The sequence below is a fragment of the Plasmodium gonderi genome (genome assembly GCF_002157705.1).
Source record: "Plasmodium gonderi DNA, contig: Chr14, whole genome shotgun sequence".
Lineage (NCBI taxonomy): Eukaryota > Apicomplexa > Aconoidasida > Haemosporida > Plasmodiidae > Plasmodium > Plasmodium gonderi.
The window spans coordinates 3,199,404-3,222,203 of NW_021628939.1; the positions used below are offsets into that span (position 1 = coordinate 3,199,404).

The window sequence follows — 22,800 nt, forward strand, 5'->3', positions numbered from 1 at the left end:
TATTAGGGACGCCTGTTTGCAAAAGCAATGTTCAGGTTTAATTTTTTTTTTTTTTTTTTTTTTTTTTTAAAACTCACACATTCTTTTTCATTGTTATGATCAAGGGAAAATTGGAAATCAATAAACACTAAAACCACACATGCATGCAAATGTAAAAAATATATAAAAATAAAAAATAAGAAAAAGTATGAAAAAAATAGGAAAAAATAAGGAAAAAATTAACAACTACTAAGATTAGAACAAATTAAAATACAAAAATTAATTAGAAACATAAAGTAAAAAAAATAAGAATAAGTAACCGTTTTCAGAATTTTTAAAATGCATACAACTATTTGTATATATATATGTATATATATATATATATATATATAATACATAAACGTTTGCACGTGTGTATATTTTTGCGAGTGTGTATCCGCTTTAAAAAAATTTCCTAAATGGTACACATTTTTAGTTACAAACAAATAATAAGTGCTAAGAGAAAAAAAAACAAACATATATAGTTGTATATGCACATATATATACAACACATGTATGCACACCATACGTACATATGTACACATTAGATCATTTCACGTGTAGAGCACTTTTTTTTTTTTTTTCTTTTAAATCCCTCGGATTAGGAATATGAAGAATCTTTTGAAATTTCCAATTAATCTAGAAAAATTGGAAAATAACAAAAAAAAAAAAAAAAAAAACATACATATGTATATGTATATATATATATATATATATATATATATATATATCAAGCAAATGCTCCTTAGTTGATGAAAGTATTCCTATGATTTAACATATTTTTTTTTAAAAAACCTTTGTTGCATAACCAATGTTTCATGAAAAAAAAATTGTGAAAAAGGGATCATAAATAATAATATGCATTTAAGTGCAATACGAATTTTTCGAAAAAATATTTACACAACTTTTTAATTATTTTTTTTTTTTTAAACACAAAATTTTTTAAATATGTTTTGTTCCATGGGGAATATTTCACAATGTTTTTAAAATTAACCCATTTTTTTTTTTTTTTTTTAAACACAAAATTTTTTAAATATTTTTTGTTCCATGGCGAATATTTCACAATGTTTTTAAAATTAACCCATTTTTTTTTTTTTTTAAATGCTTGTAAACTCCAGCACATCACAATATTTCCATGTGATCAGAGGTTCAATGTCTTTCATTACTAGTGTCATGATTGTATATATCACCTTAAATGTGCATATATTTTCCTTTAGGCCACAACACTATCCTTGGTTATTTCATGAATTAGAGAAAACCTTGAAATGATTGAGTATGATAATATATAGGTGATGAATGTCCTTTTTATGAGATTCAATGTTTTTTATTCACAATGTAATACATAAAAAAAAAAAAAAAATTTCAAGTAACAGTTTGTTCTTCTATTGAATTTTAAAGTTAAAAAAAAAGAAAAGAAAAAAAAAAAAAAAAGGTCTTTTCACCATTTCTCATTTTTAAAATAATGTATTTTTAAATACCTAAAGTTTGAAGCAAAAGCTTTATGCACATATACATAAATTTATTTATGTATTCGTCATGTACCCATTATATAACATTTTAAAGGGGCCTTTTCACATTTCCTATAATGTCATTCTTGTGAGAATTTATATTCCCCCTTGAGAAGTACGTGAATAAACCTAATTTTTTATATACCTAGGTGTTTTTATAAAAATGTTAATTATGCACTATGATACTATTAAGTGCTGCTCTTAAGCTATATACCTTTTAATAAATACCAGTTGATGAAATCGTTCATTCATTTAACATTCTCAACGATGAATGGTGTATGCACATTTCCGTCACTTAACGAAGTAAGAGTTAGATGTCTGTATGTCTTTCTTGTCTTTCTTGTCTTTCTTGTCTTTCTTGTCTTTCTTGTCTTTCTTGTCTTTCTTGTCTTTTTTTTTTTTATAAAAAGAAAGGGAGTTGCACCATAGAATCGTGCTGTTATATTATATCATAACTACTATCATTCTCTTTTTTTATTTTTTGAATTATCCTACAAGTATGTAATAAACTACCTAAAAAATCGGTTTTACAAAATATCGATTAGTTGTAAGGCAACAATAACAATGCGCATTTCATTTCGTTTTTTTTCTTTTTTTAATAACATCCAAAACTTGTACTTACATTTACTTTGGACTTAAAGGGAAATGTTAAAATTAAGCAATTTTGTGAAAATGTTTGTACTTAGAACAATTTGCAGTTTTGAATCAGTTAGTAATTCCCTAAAGAGTTCATTTGTGAAATGATATCTGATCACCTATTTGTTCTGTCCATTTATTGTTATATATGCTTATACAAATAGTTTTTATTCATAATAGGTGAATTTAATTCGTTATTGTTAAATCTGTTGCAGGGAGTCAACTGTCTGTTGATTTACACATATGGTAGAAAAACACTTTAACTGATGTATAAGATATTCTCTTTTATTTTTTTACATATAAGAAGCGCGAGCTCTTGTCCATTACTAATAATTGGAGCTCTTACAAAGTTAGGTTACTTTTTTTGTAACTGATAAAATCAAAGGAATCATGGGTGTAAAAAATGTTACTTTTGCTTAGGATAAAAAAAAAAAAAAAAGAAAAAGAAAAAGAAGAGAATTACTTAAACGTTTTCGTTTTGCTTTATTTTATTTTACTAAATCTGGAGGTAATATAACATAGTAACAATCGAAAAAGAAAAGAAAACAAAATTAATTTAATGATGTTTCTTTTTAAGGTCGTTCATTTGGTTGTACAAAATATAGTAAAATATATATATTTATATTTACACAAATTAGCTAATTTTTAATGCGTTAAAATGCTTTACCATATACATTGATCCACGTATGTATGTATATATATATTTTTGAGCCCTGTTTAGATGTCCGCAGGGATCTGCTTAAAAAAAAAAATAAATAAAAGAATTTCTACACATGCAAATTTGTGAGAAATTTCGGTTTACATTTTGCTTTGATTTTTGAAGAAACGTTAAGATAAATCATTCTTTTCAGGCATACTCTTCTTTTAATTATTTGATTACGAAGACAAATTTTGAAATAAGCAATCAAACTGAAAACTTGAGGCTCATAAAGCATTAAACTGGTAAACACGAATTTATTTCAAGGTATCATCCCAAAACTTATCTCTGTTCGTGTGATGTAGTAGTAGTATGTATAATTTTTGCTGTAATTTTCGCTTTTATTTTTCATACAATTAGAACAATATTTAGTATTTAATCAACACTTTTTTTGTTATAATAGATGTGGAAAAGTTTAACAGAAAGAACTATACATAACATGCATAGATAGACCCCATGTATATTGCGATAAAAAAAAAAAAAAAAAAAATTAGAGATGATGTTTTAAAGAAATTTTACATTTTTGCAACGTGATGGATGCATAAAAAAAGTATATTTACTCATTCATATGTTTTAAAATTGGTTTGTTATAGAGAAAATTTACTTTTTTTTTATAAATGTACGTATGCATCTATATGCTACAGGAATGTATTTATTTATGCATGATACATTTTGCTGATAGTTGTTGCGTCTACTTCGTATTTGCAATTTATAAAATTTAGTTTTACTTTTTGTGAATATTTAAAATGAAATTAAAAGATGTGTATTTTGAAAAAAAAAGAGCGGAATGAAGATAAGATACAAGGTCTGATAAATGTTAAAGCAAATTCCATCATATTGTTCTAACAAGATATTTTTTTAATATGCACCTGACATTAGAACATAAAACATATATAATGTACATATAGACTTGTTTATTTATAACATGGGGGGAGGGGACCTCTTTTGTACATGGAACAAAATTTTCATACATTATTACACTTTCTATTTTTTAGAGGTATAGTTTCATTTGATAACTATAAATTAGATTCTTATAATTTGATTTACAAATGTTGTGTGTTCTAACGGATAGATTTGACCGATTAATAAGGTAGCACAAAGATACTACTTTTAACCTGCTTAGGTTTATTACAAAATATCCAAAAAAAATTAGCATAGGAATTTGTATATTTTTTAATAAAAGCATATAATTAATTCGCCATGAACCAAAATCTTTTTTTTTTTTTTTTTTTTTTTTCTTATGCTACTTGATTTACATATATAGAGTTACTTTTAATAAAAAATAGAATAAAGTTATTTTTTCCCTTTAAAAATATCATACACTCTATTATATTTTTCACAGAATTATAGGCTTCAAACATGTCATATATATCTGGTATATGGACATGTAACATTTTTACATGTGTTTTTGGGTTTATTATGTACAACTAATTTTGTTGTATATGTGTGGATATGTAAATTTATAATATGTAAACTTTTTTTAAATTCTGCGCTGTGATTTTGTTTTTTTTTTAAAATTCATAAAAGTAATGATATTTCTGCTTCAATGAGAAAAATACATAAGAATAAAAAGAGTTCGTACTCAAGGAAAAGAAAAAAAAGAAAAAAAATTCGTAAATATAAAATATGCATTATGTGTTGTTATTTTCTTTATTACCTTTTTTATTACATTTTTTATGAAAAAATAGAACTGATAATAAATACATTCATATAAAAAGACAAAAATCAGCATTTAATTATATAAAAAAGGAAAAAAAAAAAAAAAAAAAACCGAAAATAAAATAATAAATAAAAAACACTTTTTTTTTTCTTTTATTTTTCTTTTCATAAATTAAAAAGCATTGAAAATAACTATACATATATGCACAATTATCATGTACGCAATCAAATATGTAATATCATTATAAAAAGAGAATTAATAGAAATAATTGAACATATAATATCATAAAATTATATAATTTTTATTTTTCATGTAAGCAAAAATAAAAAAAAATATATACATATATATATAGAGAGCGAGAGAGAGAAAATTCATAAAATTTTAATATATAAAATAGAAATTTATAAATAGGTGTACACATAAAATTTTCGAAATAACACAACTTAGGATAGATAAAAAAAAAATGTAACAAAAATATATTTCCATACTTCTCGTCATCTCTAAATCTCAGCAAATAACAGTAACATAAGTCTTACACATAAATTTTCGTATCACATTATATTGTATGATATAGAGTATGTCTCTACGTATAACAATTTCTATCGTTCATACTCCCATATGGAATAGAAAGGTTGGTATCTTTGATTCATAAGCCGCATGGTATAACCACCATTTCATGTGCTTGTATTCTCTTTTTCATGTGTATACATAAATATATATGTATGTATGAATGTATGTATATATATACACATAAACATGCACAAACACTAATGCTCATTTTTCTTCATCCATCAAAATTATATACATGTCTTCATTATCATAAAGATATGCCTTAAAGTCCTTTTACTCTCTTTTCTTTCTTCGTTTAATAATATCCGTGATATTTAAGTTTTTGGAAGATTTCCTACAATTAAAAAAGCGTGAAAGTGAATATAAAGTCGTACATGCTTACATGGAATGATAAAAAAGAGAGAGATAAAAAAAAAAAAAAAAACATTTCCTCAAAAATGATGAAATGAGACAAAAGTTTTATATAATGTATCATTAATTATATACATTAGCTTCTTTCTTATTACCTTTTTACCAACGATGTAGGATAAATATAACATCACATTAAATAACAACAATCCAAGAAAAACATTAAGGGCATAGCTGCATGAACATTCACCTACGACAGTTGGTTTCATCATATAGTCACCAAAGGTGTCATATAAGGTAGCAGCAACTTTAGGGTCATAGTTTGATGGGTCACTCATTTTGAAAAGATGATGAGAGAAATTATATAAGCTAAATTAAAAATTTTGTTATTAGGATTGGACTGATGTATAATCCTTAACTTCAGCGTTTAATAATGTAATAAATAAAAAAAAAAATTTCAACTAATAGTAATATTGAAGCCTTTTATTTTATTTTTTCTGCTGCAAAAGGAAATGAAATGGTAATCGTATAAATATATAAGTATACAAGAAAATAATTTTAATACAATTAATATTTGCAGTATTTTGTAATTAGAAACATGGATAATGTCATCATATCCATAAATATATATTTTTACAATTTCCACATGTAATACCTACATATATATATATATATATTATTATACATGTAAAAAAAGGGTATTCTGATAAGTATCACATTACATATATATTTTTTTTAAAATAGTTTTTACTTATTCCATAAAAAACATAAATATATATATATATATAATCTTAAAATAAATTATAATGAAATAATATATATTTTTACCTATATTTCCTAAATGTTTTAATTTGAAAGTCTCATTTATAATTTTAAAATAATTATATGAATTAATTAAAATTATAAAATTGTTAATATTATGATGAAATTTTAAGATTACTATATTATTTCCCAAAAAAAAAATTTTTATAAAAAGAAAATAACAATGTTGAGTAAAATTTTATTATAATTTCAAATATTTATATAAAACATTTCCTTCATATTAAATATTTTTGTATTATTTAAGGACAATTTTTTTTTACATATTTTATTTTTTAGTTTGTTTCTTTATAAAATTTACTCCTAAAATAAATTTTTTTTTTTTTTTTTGTTGAAAATTAAAAAAAGCACAATATATGCATGTATTATTTTTGTTTTCATTTATAATTAAAATTAGTTAAAGATCAATAAAAAAATATATATATTTTATTAGCATAAAATTTTCAACATCTTGGTCGTTTTTGATTATTTCTTTGTTTACTAATTCAAGTATTTCCCTCAATAGTTAGAAAATGTTTGTATTTTTAGTTTTTATTATACTAGAGTAGATATTCACTACTTCATCACTTGTATTTTATATTGTTACTGTATTTTATTTATTTACATTTTTTTTGTAGTTACATATATATCCATATTATATATTTAGCAACTCGCGTTTTTAAATAAATGCACTTACATCTCTATTTTTTTTTTTTTTTAAAATTAGAAGAAAATAAGGGGAATATATTATAACCATGTTATTATTTTATTGGTGCTATATTTATTAAATACAGTGTAAATAAATAATATAATTGTAATTAGGGACTTATAAAATATGCGCATATGTATGCAGACAGAATTAATTATATGTATAAAAAAAAAAAAAAATGTATTATATATGCTATAAAGGATTATTTATTTTTTTTTTTTTTTTTGTTAAAGATTTCCTTTTGGATTATCCGATTTTTTATAGTATTCTTTTTTTAGGTTTATAGAAAAATAACTATTTATTTTTTTAATTTTATCTTTAATTTTTTTTTTTTTTTTTCTTTTGTTAAATTGCTGATTAACATTTGGTAGCAGGGGAAAGAAAAAAAAATAAAGAAATCTTTTGCTGTATTATTTTGCTTTAAGTTTTTTATTTTGCAGGGTTTATAATTTTACTTAAATAAATTTGATGGGGGAGAAATTATGTATTTTTTTTTTTTTTTTTTTTTTTTTCATGTACAAAAAAAGTTATAAAAAATTACTACAGACATTTCAAGGAATAAGAAAATAAATTTATAAAGAAAAAAATCTTTATATTTTTTTAAAACGTAATGATAACGTATAAATTATAACGTTTAAGGTTGTTCCAATTCAATGTGCATTACATAACATATTTACTACTATCATTTACATATTATGTCTATACGGCATAAACATATATATGTATATATATATCAATAAATTCGTTCACGTAATGTCTAAAGATCAAGCACATATATTAGATTTAAGAAAAGAAAAATGTTGTAAAAAAAAAAAAAAAAAAAATATATATTTTTTTGTTAAATTTTTGTCATCCATATTAGACAAAGTGACGTACAGGAATATATATATTTTTTTCATTTTTTACAACCCCCCCCACGTTCAATACAATTTTGCAACTTAAATATAACATGTGGTCCCAGAATCTTGTAGAAACAAATTCCTGAAAAAGGGTAATTTTTTTTTTTTATTCATTTTTAATAAGTATATAAAAATATATACTTTGATAAGATTTTTTAACCTAATAATCTAATTTGTTGTAATTTAGTAAAAAATTTGTTAACTAGTTTTATTAAAAAATAAATGAATAGTATTGTTATTTTTTTTTAATATAACAGACCGTTTAAAATGACATTACGTGACCCTAACGGACGTATATATATATATATATATATATAATATTAATATACCAATATGTAGCACATTTAATTTTAGTATGCAAAATATATATATAGTGCCTTATAATATATCAAAAGGTTCGCATTTTACCTGTAATTCGTACACAGGTTGTTATGTGATAGTTACTTTTACATGTACAGCCAAAACATTAATAGACACAAAAATAAGACTCTAAAGAAAAATAGCGATTCTTTTAATTTTTTTTTTAATTTATTCTGTTTTATGTAAAAAATATTGTGCTTCTTTCTTTCTTTTTTTTTTTGGATAAAATAAATTTCTTTCTGCATACCAACGCTTCTTCAAAATAAAAATGAAAGACTTTTGTTGTATATATTTTTATCTGCTAATTCTTCGATTGTTATAAATACTTATTACATTCTCGCCAATTTTCCAAACATGTAAAAATTTATTAACTTTTATTTTTTTTTCTATATGTAAAGACCATGGGTATATGACATGTTGCACAATTCAGTAGAATAGAGCTTTATCTATTTTGAAAAAAAAAAAAAAAACGATAAAATAAATTTCGACTATATTTATAACTCCTTCTTTTTATATCATTAATGAGACTTTTCCTCAATTCCTGAGGACACTGTTCAATCAATTCTATTTTCATAAAAAGAATTTCAGTAGAAATACAATAGAAAGGTTACATAATAATTAAGACATGTAAATCATTTGAAAGAGGGCACGAATTCTTTGAGTATTTTTTTTTTTTTTTTTGTATTTTTTATTGCTACCTTTTATTATCACATTTTTAATACAATAATGTGTGTCGTTTCTCATTAGAAAGGCATAATAATAAAAGCACAAGAGTGATAGATATCCTTATTATTTTTAGCCTAGCTTATCTTTAAGATTTCATTATTTTTTTGAACCGAATGCTGTAGGCATGCCATTTAAAGAATGCTTTACAACATTACGCTCGTCCCTGCTTTTACTATTTAGTGAAAAATAGAAATTTATATTTTCTTTATTTTTACAACTTGCTGTATTTTTAATAAGCAAATATATATACACAAATATGTGTGTGAACTATTTATTTATTTTTGAAGGGCAAACATTTTTTAAATGGTCCATAATTTACAAATATAAAGAAGAACATAAACAAACATTCATAAACCTTTAAGCATTTTAGATAGCAATGGGGAAAGGTGTAACTAAAAATAAAAAATTATATAAGGAAAAAGAAAAAAGCAAGAAAATAATTCAAATCAGAAATGTAATTGTACTTGTTATTATTTATGCACATGGTCGAATAAACTTTATGTTTTTTAGTAAAGCTGGGTTCTAAGAAAACAGGTATCTGCAATATATATATATATATATATATATATATATATATATAAATGCTAATGTACGTGGTTTAACATATATTTACATATGTATATATATTAGAAGAGGTTTGTACTAACGTTACAAGTAGCTAAATATGCAAATTAGAAGAATTACAGAAATCAAATGCTTTCCATAATTATTTTATTCATATCGTTTTTAAGACGTATTTATTTCCCCCACACACACACACATCAGATTCTTTATTTTTATTTTTTTTTTTCTCAAAATGTGGAATAAAAAAAATACCGGAAGATATTATTCCGTTTTTCCATTTTATGTAAATTTATAACATATTCAAAGAAACTTAATGAGGTAAAAAAATAAAAAATCATAGTGTTGCGTTGTTGTTTAAGTAAAACAAGCATATCCTTTCTGATATAAAATGAAATTTTATGTTAGCTTTAGAACGAATTTTAATTTTCACATCTTTACGTAAGGTACACATTTTATAAAAATAAAAATATATATTTCTTTTAGATTATATTCATATGGGAACATTAGATATGTAACACTCTTACACTTTTAGGAACACGAAGAAGGGAACTCCTCAAATGAGTATTTATAAATATTATAAATTTTTTTTTTTTTTTTTTTAGCACACTTACCCCAATGTCTTCACATTCACAGCATGAGTCACAAGTAGCAATTTTTTCCTTACACATAAATAATTATAGAATAAATGAATTGATTCAAGAAAAACAAAAAACAAAAAGTAGCATAATATAACAACTCAAAATTGCAATATAATAACAGATGAATGGAGAAATATGTAAAACGTAGTAATGTGACATGTTTCTTAAAGATATATCAGTTACAAACTAATATAGCCTTGAATATATTTATTAATTATACTTAAAGAGTAGTTATCAAATACAAATATAAATATTAAATTTAATAATTGTGTTAGAACTGTTTTTAAATGTTAAAATAGTGTGTACTAATAGAAAGGATATAATGGAAGGATGAATGATAAGCTCTGTGCAAAAAGAAATAAAAGAAAAAATAAATAATGTATTAAAAAATAAAAAAAAAAGCAATAATATAATTTAATTTTTTCGAATTTAAATAAAATATACAATTTAATTGTAATGAAAGTAATACGTTTCATAATGATAACAAAATTTGGATTGATGAACTAGATATAAAAATATTGTGTATGACAAATTAAATGACAATAAGAATGTTATAATGCTTTATTAAATAAAGAACAAACAAAAGAATGTAAAAAATATTTATTCTTTTATTTTTTTTTATTTAAGTATTTACTTTTTTTTTCGAAAAATTTAAACCATGATGTTTAAATATGTGTGCAACTGTTTAGATATATATACATGCACGTAAGTAAAAAAAAAAAAAAAAAAAAAAATGTTAGTGTAACAATAGAACAAATTGTTTTTGTTCTATTTTAAATTAGTTCTATATAGAGAACAAGCAAAAAAAAAAAAAAAAAAAAAAAAAAAAACACATTATTACATTCCATTTTATGAGTTCAATTCATTAGAAAAAACAGTGATTTTTTTTTTTTTTTTTTCTTTTAATTAATTATTTTTTAATAATTAAATGAAAATTTCTCAGTGCTAATTCTAATCTCTGATACACTATGGCACCTACTTTACGAAGTTGAAAGTATGTGAAACAAAGGTGCTTAAGCATTAAGCCCAAGTTTTGTTTCTAAAGAAAAATAGTATTAGAACATATTTACTCTGATCAGTGAGCTTCTATGTTTTGTTTTGTTTTTTTTTTTTTTCTTTGGCTAAAATTTTATATTAATATTTACTCTTTTCCTATGAAGAAAAAGCAATTTTTACAAACGGAAAGATCAAATGACTATTTTTTTTTTTTTTTTTTTTTTTTTTTTGATTACACAAATGAATGATTTTATGCATACAAATTTTCTTAAAATTTCCTTATGGTGTTCTTTTACCTAAAAGAACCTTTGTATTATTATTGACTTAGCAGATATATTGAAGAATTTAATAAGAGAATTTTTTTTTTTTTTTTTTTTTCTTCTTTTCTAGATCTACTCAAAATTATTGAGTTGTAAGTTATGATAATTGTTTAAAGTTTTTATGAGAATTTTTTTTTTTTAAGTTATTACTATTTATTTGTGAACATTTAACCCTGAATCTTTTATCATGCGAATATAGAAAGAAAGATAAAAAAAAATATAAAAGATTTCTCCATGTTATATATGTGTTGAACGTGTGAATATTACGAGATAATTTATTTCAGCTTTAAACAGGTTATCATAGATTGAATTAATTACACAAAATTTTATTTTTTTTCTCGCCAAACAAGTGTGCATCTACATGTAATCACATACACATTTGTAGTTATATCCTTCTGGTGTATTTACTTCATTTTCCTTTTTTTTGAATTCGAATATATATTTTCCAGAGGGGTTAGGCATTGCAGAGATAATTATTAGAAAGATAAAATTGTTATAATTTTTAAACTCTTTAAAAAGTGCATATATATGTGTATATGAAAAACTAAAAGCAAATGCTTGAAATAGGGGTACTATATAATGTACTGAATAATTCCATAAAGGAAAAAAAAAAAAAAGAGGAAAAAAAAAGGGATTTCTTTAAAATTGCATAACGATGCTCCAGATATCTACAATTTGGAGATTGTCAAAAAACACGAGATGGATAACGTGTTGTGGAATCATTCTGTTTCTTACAGGTAGAATAACATAAATGGAAGAAGTAGTAGTTATTTATGAAGATGAATAGTTTGATTCCCTTACGAATTAACATCTTAATGACATTCTATTTTTAAATTACGTAAAACCACTATTTCTCAGTATATTTCAATCTCCATTTCAATTGGCCTTTTTACACACACAAATAAACCTTGTAGGTACAAGTCTGGAAAATGTGATAAGTAAATCAAACAAATATAAAAAGGAAAAAGCTATTTATCCTATTAATTCTAATTGGTGGGAAAAAAATGAGTTAAAAAACAGAAACAGGAAAAATAAAAATTTGAAAAAGCATAACTTGTTACCTGAAGAGAAGGTTGACAAAAAAGATGGAACAGTTGATGTTAAGGATAGTGCAGAATCATGGATATTTAAAAACAAATCTCTTGTAGATTCAAGAGAAAAGATCATTTCAGGGAATCCATCATATCCGGCTTATATTAAAAAAAGCAATACACATGGATTTGATATTCATTCTGGTTTTAATGAGAGGATAATAGGGAACGGATTTAATGGAAGTAAAAATTCTTTTATACAAAATGTGGACAATGGCAATATTGAAAACGATTTTCTTGATCATTTCGAATTAATAGGTACAGATGGAGAAATAATATTTTCATTCGAACCATACTATGTAGACATTTATTCTTGCAGTGAAATTCTTCATTTTATAAATAATAAGAACATTACTAATTTTGGAGAGAATTATGACCATAATAACTCTTATGATAAGAATGCATTAACAAAGGATCTAAGGATTCAAAATTTGTATAATCAAGTGAAATTACCAATTACACATTGTATTTCTGAAAAAGTTAAGATTCTAAACAAAATACATAATTTAGAATTACCCAACAGGAAAGACCATGAAAATGTTTCGGGTGCAGAAAATTCTATATCATATTACTTATTGGTAAGTGAGTATACGGAATGCTTAAAAAAACATAGTGTGGATATTAACAGGGAAATACTAAAGGTTAAGAAAAGCATAGAAGATGAATATGGAAAAAAGTACTGTCCTAATGAGTGCAATTCGAGTGTTTATTATGAAAACATACATTTGTTTTTAATGTTCTTAAATAATAATGCAGATGTATTGTATAATTCTATTATTAGTGATGCTACAGAATTTTTAAATTCTAGCACAGGTGCTATTACAATTATAGAAAAAATAATAGGATTCAATTCTGTTATCAACTCAATAAAAATAATACAATATGAGTTTAATAACATTATAAAAAATTTCAATTATCACATAAAAAATATAAAGAATTCTGTAGAAAAAATAAAAGCATGTGATAAAACGGAAAATTCTACAATTTTTAATAAAGAGACTTTAGTAGAAAGAAGTTTTGATTTAGCTAAAAATATGTCTATCTACACATTTAATAATGAAATGTTTAACAGGATTAAATCATTATACGATTTAAAAAAAAGTAAATTTATGGAATTATTTGTTCTTTTAAAAGAGATTTTAGAGGATAAAATTAATTCATTTGCTGAATCAGTTGCATTCCAGAATAAGTATGATTCGATAGCTAATGACATAGAATTTACATTAGCTTTTACAAAAGATTTACATAGTAAAAACTCCAAAAATATAAAAATGTATGAAGGGAATCAAGGTTTAGAAGCTATAATAGTTAGAAATAAATTTAAAGAAAAATTATTAACATTAGACAGATATATAGAAAAAATCGAGGACTCATATAACATCATTAAATCGAAATATGTAATTATTATGTCAGCAAAATCACTGATAGGAGAACTTAAAAGTGAATTTAAATCTTCATTATTTGAGGAAGGTAAATTCAATGATTTAACAAGAATAATGGAAACAATAATTAACAAAATTAATGAAATAAATGAAGGTGTTGATATTATACATAAGAATTACTACAATTTTAAACTTATAGAAGTGCAAATAGAAAATATTAGCACATCTGTTAATGGTTACATAAACGAAATAAATGTATTAAAATCTAAAGGTTCAACTAATGGACATATTAGAGAAGAAATTGTACATAAAATGCTATATATAAGTGAAAATATAAATAATTTAAAAAAAATTACAGCGCTGGAAGAAAAGGCGGATGAAAATATTGCACGTATTGATGAATTAATTATGAAAACTTCACTAGATATTAATGAAATTATAAATAAAAAAAGTGGTGCTTACAATAACATAAAAATGATTATTAAACATTTATACAGAGGTGATTTAAAAAAATTTTTGGATGAAATGTCATTGAAGATTGATAAATATAGAAATAATATTAGTCAAGGAAGTTCTACAGATGAATTGGATAATGTCCTAAATGATATAAAAGATGATTATGAGAAAATGAAATCTGTTAAATGTGATAGTATATCCGAATCACTACAAAACATAACAAATGATCTGAATATTATTTTAGATGCTAAAGAGGAAATTATAAAAATGCAAATTGGTGATATGAACGAAAAATTAAAAAATTCTTTACAACAATTTAAAAGTGCTTATGACAAATTAAAAGTTAGCATAATAGAATATAAGAATGAAAAGGGGAAAATTGAAGAACATAAAACTACTATAATGAATAAAGAAAAGACATTTTTTGATAAATCTTATGATAAAGATGATGATATGTTAGAGGGAAAGGATGCTTATGAAAATTTTGTAAAATATAAGGATAATTTTGTGAAGAGGAGAAGTAAATTATTCGAAGAATTTCATATAGCAAAAGAAGCTTTGAAAAAATCCAAAGTTTATTTATTATCATATGTCGTTATACCCGAAAAGTATAACATAATCAATGATGCGAAAAATAAAGACCTTCATGATTTAACAAAAGAAATTAATAACAAAGACATCGATAAGAAGATACAAGAATATGAAGAAGAATTTAGCAACAATAACAAATTATGTGATAATATAATAAAAGAAATTGAAACATCAAATAAAAATTATAATAATCTGAAACTTATAAACAGATCCATTAAGGAATGCTCAATGGACAATGAACTAATCGATCAATTGATTAAGAAAAAGAATGCATTAAGGGAAGGTATACTATCCGAATTAAAAGAATTAGATGCTGTTATTGATATGGAGCAGAATATGAAAGAAAAATTAAAAGTAAAATTAAACGGTGCTAATAATAATGTTGATGATAAGCTTAAAAATGACGTTTTAACTGAATTAAAAACAAAAATCAACAATATATTAGATTTCTATAAAAATTCCAAGGAAAAATATAAGGAGTTAAGCGAAACAGACTTAATCAAAATAAAGAATAATGATGAATGGATGAGCGCTAAGAAATTGTTATCTGATTTAAATATCGAATATGAAGTATTAAAAAAACAAGTGGATGATTTAATAAATAACACAAATAGTAATGTTATAAAATGGATTGATAATAAAATACAGGAAAAAAACAAAGAAATAGATGAAAAGGTGGTGAAACATGTAAATTCTTTTGATGATATAATTGCAAAATCTAAATTGTATACTTTTATTACACATATTGATCATTACAAAAATGAGGATAATAAAGAAAAAGCAAAAACATTTAATACGGAATTAGAAGGGTTTGTTCAAAAAATTAACACACAAAAGGAAGAATTGAAGAAAATTAAAGAAAAATCTACTCAATATCTTGCACAAGCGAATATAAAGAAAAGTGAAAATACAGAACTCAAGGATAAAAAAAAGGCCATAAAAGACATTTATGAACAAATTAGCAAAGTATATGAGGAATTGAACAGCACACTGGGAAAAATAGTCACATTACAAGATTTAGAGAAGATAGAATTAAAAGTTGAAAAGAACGAAATTGATGACCTATACAAACAGATAACCGATGAAGAGAAAAAGTCTGAAGAATATATGAAAGAAATTGAATCCTGTAAAAAAGTTATAGATGAAAAAAAAAGTGAAGAATCGAATGAGAAACTTTTGAATACAGATTTTTTTAAGTTCTCTGAATTTTATAATAAAGCATCAAGTAGTCATAGTACAATTACAACTCATTTGAACGAACTTAAAAGTGTAATTCAGAAGTATAATGAGAATGAAAAAATTAGTGAAGTAAGAGGCATTAAAAAAAAAACAGTTGATTGTTTGAGACTCATTTTAACGAATAATAGCACTTTGCATGGAGCGTTAGAAGATATTCAGAATGTGAAGGACGTGTTATTAGAAGTGAACTTTACAGATATTATAAATATTACAGAAAATGATTACAAAGAAGTTGAAAGATACTCCAATTTGATGAAAACTGAACATGAAAAATCAGAGGCTCTAATTAAAGAATTAGACGCAAAATATACTAATGTAACAAATAAAAAAAATGAAATAAATAAAAACTTATCTAATCAACATATCGATGAATTTATGAAGGAAATAATGCAATACAGAGATGAAGTAGTAAAAAAAAAAAAAGAAATGGATACATTTTTAAAAAATTCCAGTGAGTATATGGAGAAAGCTTTAGTACATTATCATAATGCATATAGAAGAAAAAATAAAATACTAATTTTGAGAGAAAAAGGGGGATCTAATTTTCAAGATGTTGATATTGATAAAATAAATAATAGTGTAAACGAGAGTAAGAAATTATCAGATGATGTTGTGGCTAAGGAAGGACATATGAAAGAGCACGGCAATCGTTACATACAACATGAACAAAATATAATTACTCTTTTAAAGGAAGCTTCTGTTATGCAAATAAAAATACAGCACGAAAAGGAAAAAGATAAAGTAACCTCTATAATGAAAGAAATCAATGAATTGCAATCATATATCGAGAGAAAAGTGAATGAATCAGAGTATAAATTAGAAGAGTGTAAGAAACAATCGGTGATTAGCGCAGGAGCAGATATATTGGATAATGATATGTCGAAGGATGCATACATAAGTGTGAAGTTTAATTTAGAACAAATCGAATATTATTTATTACATTTAAAGGATATAAAAGAAAGCGCAAAAAACATTTTATCAAATTCTACTAAATTAAATGATTCTATACAAGGAGGATTGTCTACAATAGAAGGAAATGATTCTTTGGATATATTGAAAACGGAGGAATCTCCTTTTATGGAAAATTTAAAAAAGATTGAAAATGAGAAAAAACTAATGGACGATGAAAAAACTAATGTAGATATGGTACACGAAAGAGTTATTAAAATAGAAAACGAGTTAGAAAAATCAAAGAAAAGATACGAAGAAGGTATTTTGAAAAAAATTAAGGAGAGAGCAGATAATAAGAAAAAAATGATCGAATCAACTATTGAATCCTTAAAACTTATAGAGCCACATTTTACTGAGATGTATAATGAACTATACTTGAAAGAATATAACATTAAGGAAAAATTTTTGGGTTATCAAAATGAAATGCAAAAATTATATGATGAATTTAATGAGTCGTATAAAAAAATTGAAACAAATGCAACAACGGTTGCACAAGACAGTGTAAAGTATGATAATGCAAAGAAACTAAGGGAAGAAGCCCAAGCAGCAGAAATGATTACTAACAGTAAAGAAGAAAATGCCAAGATGAATTTAAATAAATGGAAACAGCATGAATTTATGAATTTTATACTTCAGACGAATGAATATTTAGATAAAATTATGAAGGCATGCGAAGAAGATAATACAAAAATGAGTCAAGAGAATGCACAAATAGAAAAAATTATAAAAAAAATTCGAAAATTAAAAAATGAAAAGAGTGCAATCAAGAGTTTGCAAGAAGTAAAAATGAAAAATAACGAAATAAAAATTGATACAGAGAAGTGTAACAAAAATAAATCCCATAATACTTTTGGAAAAATGATTAAATCATCGAATTTTATGGGTATTAAAATATTCACAAACTTAGGATTTGAGTTAACCCCTGAAATGAATATAGAAACCATTTCACAAACAAATTCAGAATTAAAATATGAATCTGAGGTGGAAATAAAACCAGACAATGATGTCAAGTTAGATTATTACAAGAATTTACAAGTTGCCTATGGATATATACAGAAAATATTCAAATATTCTGAGCACACAGCCAGAAAACAAGAAGAAATTGATGGATGGATAAAAGAAGGAAATAATATATATCATGATATTAAAACATCGAATGAATTAGAAACTATACTGAAATATACAAAATATAAGGGAAATGTTACATTAAATAATATTAATGATGTCTTGAGCAAATCTACTCAATTAAGAGGACTTAAATGCCATATTGAGAACTATAACAATATTTTAGAAAATTCAGAAATTACAAAATTTAAGCAATTAAGCGATGATTATAATAAGGAGAAGGATGATTACTTAATCAAATTGAAAATGGATGAAATAGATAAGGAATTCAAAAGTATCATGATAAATGTAGAAAGTTTAGAAAAAGAGTTTGAAAAAGTTCGAGAACAAGAATCACACAGCGAAATTATTAACGATGAGAATTCTCAAATTGTTGAGATTCATAAAAAAATAGATAATTTAAATAGTAGAGTTATACCAATTGTTAATAGTCTTAATAAATTGCTAATAAAAGGAAAATCATGTGAGATGTCATTTTATGCTTCCATAACTGGTAATATAAATGCTGAAATTTCTAGTGACGCAAGAGTTATGAATAACTTAAAGGAAAATTCCGAAAAGGATATAGAATACATAAAGAAAAAGTTTAATATCATTAATGATGATATTCGTGCATTAAATAAAAATTTTCAATCCAGTAGATTAAATAATTACCAGTTATCAAATTTGGAAGAAGCAATTAAGCATTCTAATGATTTAAATGCAAAAGAAAAAGAGGCAACTGAAATAATTAATGATATGAAAAAAGAATTCATAGATGTGAGTAGAGAGGTAGAAATGAATTCTTTAAATGATAGTATAAAAAAGATCATAGAACAATTCGTAAAAGTGAAAGATAAAATAAAACAAGTTAAGGATATTTATAAAAATATCAATATAGTAAAATTGAGAGATATGGATGATAATTTAGATAAATATCTAGAAGTAGCAAAGTTTTTTAGAAACATATTAGACACTCAAAATAACAAATTTTCGCAGAATCATGAGGTACTAAAGGATGTCGAAAAGAATATAACAGAAAATGTAGAGGAACTAAAATCTATTATTAATGTGTACACATTACAATCTATTGAAAAGTTCAACAGGTTAAATAAGAGCATTGAGGTTAATATGCAAAAGTTTCATGAAATAGAAGAAGTTAGTAATAATGATGAAAAACAAGTGAAAGCATGTATAGAAAATATTTCCCATATTATAAACAGAGGTAACAATTTGTTTACTGATTTAAATGATTATGATGTTACAAGCAATAGTGTATTGAAAGAAGATAAGGAAATAACAAATACTAGAAAGGATTATATTGCAAAAATTAAAGAAAAAGTAAATAATATGATAAAAGAACTTCAAAATCTTTTAGATGAAAATATTGAGAAAAATAAGTCACGTGAACAGATTATTGAATATTTAAGCAGATCTATAAGAGAATTGTGGAAAAGTGTAAATGATGTAAAAATAATTTATTCACAAAAATTTCCAGAAAATGATGATTATTTTCAATTAAACAATTATCTAAACGATATAAAAGATATTATGAATGAAATAGTTGTAGATGGAAGTATAGAAGAATATATAAATAAAGTTTCTCAAAATATTCAAGAACAAATAGACCATGTACAAAAATATCCTAATATTGAATATATAATGAAAACAAAGGAAAATATGTTATCCTACAATGAAGTCTCAAATAATATATTACAATCATTGAATTCTGCCCTGGATAAAATCGCATTAAAAAAACATGACATGGATAATATATTCAGTGTAATATCTGTAAATATGAAAAATAGTCTATATATGAATACGAAAAAATATATTAATGAGGCAGATGATATATTTAACAAATTAAAAATGGATAAACATAAGTTGGAAGCTTTTATAAATAATATTAGGCAGAAAATAATACAACTAGAGGAGGAGAAAGGCAAGCTCAAAGCTAACCGTGTAAGTGATGATTTAAATGGAAATACTAAGAATGCCATTAGTGATGAAGATGATGAACTATCAAATGAGTTTATAGCAGATTCAGGGGTTAATAGAAATCAAGATGAACAAAATAGTGTAACTACTGATTCAGAAGAAGGTTTTAACGATTCTTTCCATACTATGCAAGGATTAAATAAATATAATAAGAATATTGATAAAAGTTCATACAATTCTCAGGAAGGAGATTCTGATAGTGGAAGTAGTAATTCAAGAGGAAAAAATTCAGGTAAAAGAAATTTCTATGCTGGAGGATTTATGCTTGTATTTATTATTTGTTCAGTTGCTGGATTTACAATCACTAATTATAAACAATATGAAATAGAAGAAGCCGATTTGGAACCAAATGATTATCTCGAAAATGACATAGATATTAATGAACGAGAAAAGGAGGAGTTTATTGAATTCACTATTAATGAAAGTGAAGAATATGACTAAATGAAGTGTGTAAAAAAAAAAAAAATAATAGATATGATGTGTCTATGTTTGTAATTTTTTCGTTTGTACATGTTGGGATGCTTCTTTATATTTACATATACAAAAGAATTCTCACTTTTTAACGAATCATATGAAAAAAAAAAAAAAAAAAAAAAAAAAAAATGACTAAATAATGAAATGAAGACACATTGATACAGAGCTAATGTAGTTATACATGGGGGGAGGGAAAAAAAAAGAGAACAATTCATGTGCCTCCTTTTCATATCCATATTATATGTACCTGTCAGAATATTATTATTGAAATGGATTGAAGTGATTAAAAAGTACGCAGCATGTAGTATTCAGGTGTGATGGCGAAAAATAATTGTTGCTTCATTTTGTATTGAGGGGAAATGCTGTGTAAGCAATTTAGACACACGTGCGGACACAGCTATGGATTTTTTTTTCAAATTACTTAAAGGTTTAATTCATTCATAGTATATTTCTTTAATGTATTTTATTGTGATAACATTATGACGCAAGTTGTTGTACTTTGTAATGATTGTATTTTTTTGTTATAATTTTACTAATTTTTTTTTTAGCATTTTACAGCATAAAATTTTATGCAATCCTGACTCCCCATTTGTTACCATTTTTTTTTGGTTTTTTTTATATATAATACTTAACTAATTAAACTCATGATATATTTCAAAAGACTAAAATTGATAAAAAAAAATTAAAAAAAAAGCTAAAAGCGTATACGTAATATATGTTTAAATATTTTTAACAAATTATGTATATTTAAAATAATTCGTTTTTGTTTTAAACGAAGTACAAAAAGTTAGTGATGCGTATTTGCATGCGTAACAATAAAAATTGCGTAAAGTTCATGTTTAGCATATTTTCAATTATAGAGGCGTTATACTGTTAAATTGGTACATTTTTCATTTAAATTTTATAGTTTGAAAGGGTGTCATACTTTATACATGCTAAAACTGTAGCATTCATCTAGTTGGTTTTTCTATGAGGACTTGAAGGTTATACATTTTAATTTTTCTCTGCATTGATTATATGAACCAAAAAAAAAAAAAAAAGAAAAGGGATAAATTTGTAATTTCATATATGTTTAGAAAAGAATAGATTAAACAAACTGAATTAAAAATATACTATGAACAATATGATGTGTATTTTTTTTAGTGTGTTCTTTTCAAACACTTTCCATCAATTTTTTAGATCATTAATTCAGAACAACATTTTGAAATATATTCCCTTTATTGTTTTTTCTGTCTTTCAATGATTTTAAAAATTACGTGAAATTTGAGAACTTTTTTTTTTTATTTTTTTATTTGATAGTGTAAAATGCCATGAACCGACAAAAAAAAAAAAAAATAAAAATATTTGTAACGTGTTCTGTATTAAAGAATTAATAAATAAATTTTATTTCATTTTGTTTTTCCTTATTTTGTGTTATTTTTAAATGAATGTGTGCTACCTGGATTTTTTCCAATAGCAGAATTAAATAGATGATATAAAAAAACGTGAAAAAACTGATATCGTTTATTGCAAACCGCATGCAATACTTCCCCATGTGGGGATTAATGTAAAATTAAATATAGAACTAGAATAGATAATATACAATTATTATTTTAAAAATTAATACTATAAAAATTCAAATAGATATGTTTACTGACAATATATACTTAAGTTATGTGTTCGAAAAAACAGAGAAAAATATTTTTTTTCTTCTTTAATAATTTTACAAAACCATATCTTTTCCACATTAAAAATATGCTCTTTGAACAAATAATAAAAAAAAAAAAAAACTGGATAAAAGAAATATGTATATCTTAATTTATGTATAATACATACTAAAATACATACACACAAAAAAAAAAAAAAAAAAAAAAACATTTAAAAATAATTCCCTTTAATGTTTTTTTAGAATTGTAAGAGTTACAACTTTAAACATTAAAGCTTTTACAATTTAAAAATTTCTTAGGTTTTAACAGAGATGTTTATATTCTCCCATTTCAAACAAATTTATTTTGATTTTTTGCACGCCACCCATGTGCTTATGAGTAAAATCAATAAATTTCAATGTGTGGAAATACAGAAACTGCC

General features: G+C 23.8%; 2 protein-coding genes across 2 annotated transcripts; one reads left to right on the top strand and one right to left on the bottom strand.

The window, feature by feature from the left end:
• Positions 1–5,384: 5,384 nt before the first annotated feature.
• Positions 5,385–5,775, bottom strand: PGO_146840 (hypothetical protein, conserved; the record flags this gene model as incomplete). Its single annotated transcript, XM_028690672.1, has 2 exons — positions 5,385–5,423; positions 5,596–5,775. The coding sequence occupies 2 exons, from the start codon at positions 5,773–5,775 to the stop codon at positions 5,385–5,387; spliced, it is 219 nt and encodes a 72-aa protein (XP_028546473.1).
• Positions 5,776–12,146: 6,371 nt separating this feature from the next.
• PGO_146850 (reticulocyte binding protein 3) lies at positions 12,147–20,700 on the top strand (the record flags this gene model as incomplete). Its single annotated transcript, XM_028690673.1, has 2 exons — positions 12,147–12,173; positions 12,409–20,700. 2 exons carry the CDS (start codon positions 12,147–12,149, stop codon positions 20,698–20,700), a joined length of 8,319 nt encoding a protein of 2,772 aa, XP_028546474.1.
• Between the last annotated feature and the right edge of the window lie 2,100 nt (positions 20,701–22,800).